Source organism: Myotis davidii, unplaced genomic scaffold (genome assembly GCF_000327345.1).
Source record: "Myotis davidii unplaced genomic scaffold, ASM32734v1 scaffold295, whole genome shotgun sequence".
In the NCBI taxonomy this organism is placed as follows: Eukaryota; Metazoa; Chordata; class Mammalia; order Chiroptera; family Vespertilionidae; genus Myotis; species Myotis davidii.
Window position 1 is genome coordinate 27611 of NW_006286683.1, and position 3918 is coordinate 31528.

Sequence of the window (3918 nt, forward strand, 5' to 3'; positions counted from 1 at the left end):
TGGCACATAAACCCCACACAAGCCTCTCCTGTGAGCAGAACCCTCCCCGCCCCCAGTACTGTCCACAATAAAATCCTGAACCAGTGTTCTTACTGGCAGGATTTCGTTTTTTTTTTTTCTGTTTTAAAATATATTTTATTGATTTTTTACAGAGAGGAAGGGGGAGGGATAGTGAGAGTTAGAAATCCATGAGAGAGAAACATCCATCAGCTGCCTCCTGCACACCCCCCTACTGGGGATGTGCCCGCAACCCAGGTACATGCCCTTGACCGGAATCGAACCTGGGACCCTTCAGTCCGCAGGCCGACGCTCTATCCACCGAGCCAAACCGGCTAGGGCCACAGATATTTTAAACTCGATTTCCACACTGCTCTCTCCTTCCTCTTGCCCTTCTAACCACCTGACACAACAAATGTGATAAGAGTGAGAATCCGGCTGGTATAGCTCAGTGGTTGAGCGTCGTCCCATGAACCAAGAGGTCCCCGGTTCGATTCCTGGTCAGGGCTCGATCCCCAGTATGGGACGTGCAGGAGGCAGCCGATCCATGATCCTCTCTCATCATCGATGTTTCTCTCTCTCCCTCTCTCTCTGAAATCAATAAAAATGTATTTTTTAAAGAAAATCACTGGCCTAAGACTTCATAAGAGAAAAAAATAAGGTCAGAGGGAAAGCAGCCAGAATGTTCTTCCTTTGAATGAATTTTAAACATTCAGAAGAGAAAGAATTAAAAAAAAAATCGGGGGTATTCGAACCCCTTTCGGTGCTTTGAGCCTGGGAAGCACCATCCTGGTGGGTGAGGTGACTCAGTAGCCATGTTGGCGGAGTTGCCTGGTTGGCACAGGCCCTTCGAATGGCAAACCCTGATGCGGGGGCAAACGTTAATCATTAACGGTGCCAGGCCTTCAAAGACACCGTGTGCGCCCGGCACACAGAGGCAGACGCACAGAGATCAGCCGCCAGGAATGCAGGGAGGAGCCGGTATCTGCGGAGGCTGCCGCTTACTGAGCAACACGGGCCGGGCCGGCCATTAATCCCACGTCGGACGCCTCCCACCCTGAGCAATCGGCGAAGGAGAGAGGGAGATAGCGCACGCACCCGGGCCGCCCTCCGGCCGGAGGACGCAGCTGGAGACCTCCGAGCAAGAGAGAAAGAAAAGAAATAAGAAGATGACACAGGCTGTCACCGTGAACCGCAGACTCGCGGGACGCCGTCAAGGCCGTATTTCAGGCGGCACTGCGCTCGTCTCATGAGAACCAGCAAAGGCACAGGGTTGGCACAGCTCAGCCTGGCCGGTGTGGCTCAGTGGTTGAGCGTCGACCTATGAACCAGGAGGTCCCGGTTCGATTCCCGGTCAGGGCACAGGCCCGGGTTGCGGCCTCCATCCCCAGTGCGGGGCGTGCAGGAGGCAGCCGATCCATGATTCTCATCACGGATGCTTCTATCTCTCTCCCTCTCCCTTCCTCTCTGAAATCAATAAAAAACTTTTTTTTAAAAAGTGGGCTCAAAGGGTAACAAAGGAACTACTACAAAACCTCAGAAGGGAGCAAGAGGGCTTCCCCTATAACAGCCGTGGGCAAACTACGACCCGCGGGCCAGATCCGGCCCGTTTGAAATGAATAAAACTATTGAAAAAAAAGACCGTACCCTTTTATGTAATGATGTTTACTTTGAATTTATATTAGTTCACACAAACCTTCCATCCATGCTTTTGTTCCGGCCCTCCGGTCCAGTTTAAGAACCCATTGTGGCCTTCGAGTCAAAAAGTTTGCCCACCCTTGGCCTATAAGCATGCTTCGTGATGTTTACGCCACACGGAAGGAGAATCAACTCACCAGATACACCATTGATACAATGATCATTCATTAAAAGTAATTCAGTAACGTAGCTTAAAGTGACCATGATTTATTAACATGACTTCCCAAATTTTCAATTCTGTGATTTCAACTTTCATTTTATCCTCCAAGTCCTCTCCCATTCCCCCAAATCTCTTTCTTTATTTTTCCGCTATGAAACGCCTAATTTTAGAATTCCTGAAAACAATTTAGGAGCAGTGCAAAATAAACAAACAAACAAAAAACCCCCAAAAACATTAGTCTTTTCTGTTTCACTTTAAGTTAACCAACTGTATTCAAGTTTCCAAGAAACATGTGAATCATATCGCTGATAATAATCCTTCCGAGAAGGCGGGATGAAAGGTTACGTCCCAGGATCACTTGATTCCTGAGGCCCAGGTTGGGGCTGGGGGTGGGGTTGGCGGCTGGAGCCGGCCCCAGGCCACCCAGAGCCACCACTTTGCTGGTTCTAAGGCAAATGCTTAACCCTTACTCAGCACTTTACTAAGAAACAGGCACCTTGGCCTGGGACAGTGTTTGACCTGGGACATTTCGGGGTGCAGCGGCCGGAGAACAGAGGAGGTCCTGCGAGCAGTGTCCCCGGCCATTCTGAGTTCCTCCCAGCACCCCTGACCCTTGTCCTTGGGACACAGTGTGTCCTTGGTGGAGATCACTGCCCCCTCCCAGCCCCCGGTCGCCAGCTCCCTCACTCTCAGTCCGGCAGGCCCCTTGCCTGCGGCACCAGATAAACTCGTGTCCTAGGAGCCTGCGCCTCCCTTATCCAGGCTGGACTGAGTCATTATTATTAGTATGATTACTTGCTTGTTGAATGGTCCTCCGTCTGCCTTTCCCGCTAGATAACACGTCCGCGCACGCTACACTGTTTCACGCCTGGTCATTTTCGCCCGCGGCACTGACCAAAGTGCAAGGTACAGGACATGGGAGGCATCTGATAAAGACACGGACCAAGCCTGAACCAAGTTTCTTCCTGGGCTCCCGATGGGTTTTTTATTCTTATTTTTTAAAATATATTTTATTGATTTTTTTTTTACAGAGAGGAAGGAAGAGGGATAGAGAGTTGGAAACATCGATGAGAGAGAAACATCAATCAGCCGCCTCCTGCACACCCCCTACTGGGGAGGTGCCCGCAACCAAGGTACATGCCCTTGACCGGAATCGAACCTGGGACCTTTCAGTCTGCACGTCGACGCTCTAGCCACTGAGCCAAACCGGCCGGGGCTACTTTTTTCTTTGCTGATCACACATTTCAAGTACAGCTCTGTTTTGTTTTGACTAGAAAGCAGGAATCAATAAATATTGATGTCTGGAAACATTTTATGATGTGTTTTTTAACAGGTGAGAGAGACCAGCAACCATTCTTATCATTATTCCGGCTACTGTGGAGTTGAGTTTTTGGATGCCATTGGAATGATACACTTTTAATTTTATTTTTTAACTTCACCTGAGGATACTAGTATTTTCAATGGATTTTTTAGAGAGAGTGAAAGAGAGAGGGAAATATTGATCAGCTGCCTCCTGCACGTGCCCCAACCACGGCCCGACCTGGGGATGTGCCTGCAAGCAAGGTATGAGCCCTTGACCGGAATTGAACCTGGGACCCTTCGGTCCGCAGGCCGGCGCTCTATCCACTGAGCCAAACCGGCCGGGGCCGATCACACATTTCTAATACAGCTCTGTTTTGTTTGAACTAGAAAGCAAGAATCAATAAATATTGATGTCTGGAAACATTTTAGAGTGCCCGCGATGGCTCGTGACTCCTGTCCTCCATCAGCTTCATACGTGTGTGTGCGTGTATCTGGCAGCTCGATGCATGTTCTCACCTTTTCCTTTGTTCTCAGCTCATCGAACATCTGCTGTATCTCCAGCTTCCAGTCGTCCTGCATGGAATGAAAGGACTCCTGGGGCATCTCCGTCATGACCGCCCCTTCGATGGCGGTCAGCTGCTCGAGAATTAAGGCGAAGGACGGGCGGATGTGAGGGTCTTGTTGCCAGCATTCTACAACAAACAAGGATCTCATCATAGTTCAGATGGTCAGCCCCCGCGGACAGCATTTGTTGAAGGCTT

General features: G+C 49.8%; 1 protein-coding gene across 1 annotated transcript in view; it reads right to left on the reverse strand.

The window, feature by feature from the left end:
* The window catches only part of LOC102753749 (mitogen-activated protein kinase kinase kinase MLK4), a 27172-nt gene that overhangs the window by 6874 nt on the left and 16380 nt on the right, over window positions 1-3918 (reverse strand). The window contains exon 5 of the mRNA XM_015560583.1: window positions 3512-3849. Within this exon, the coding sequence (XP_015416069.1) occupies window positions 3512-3849 (338 nt within the window). The remainder of the gene's footprint in view (window positions 1-3511; window positions 3850-3918) is intronic.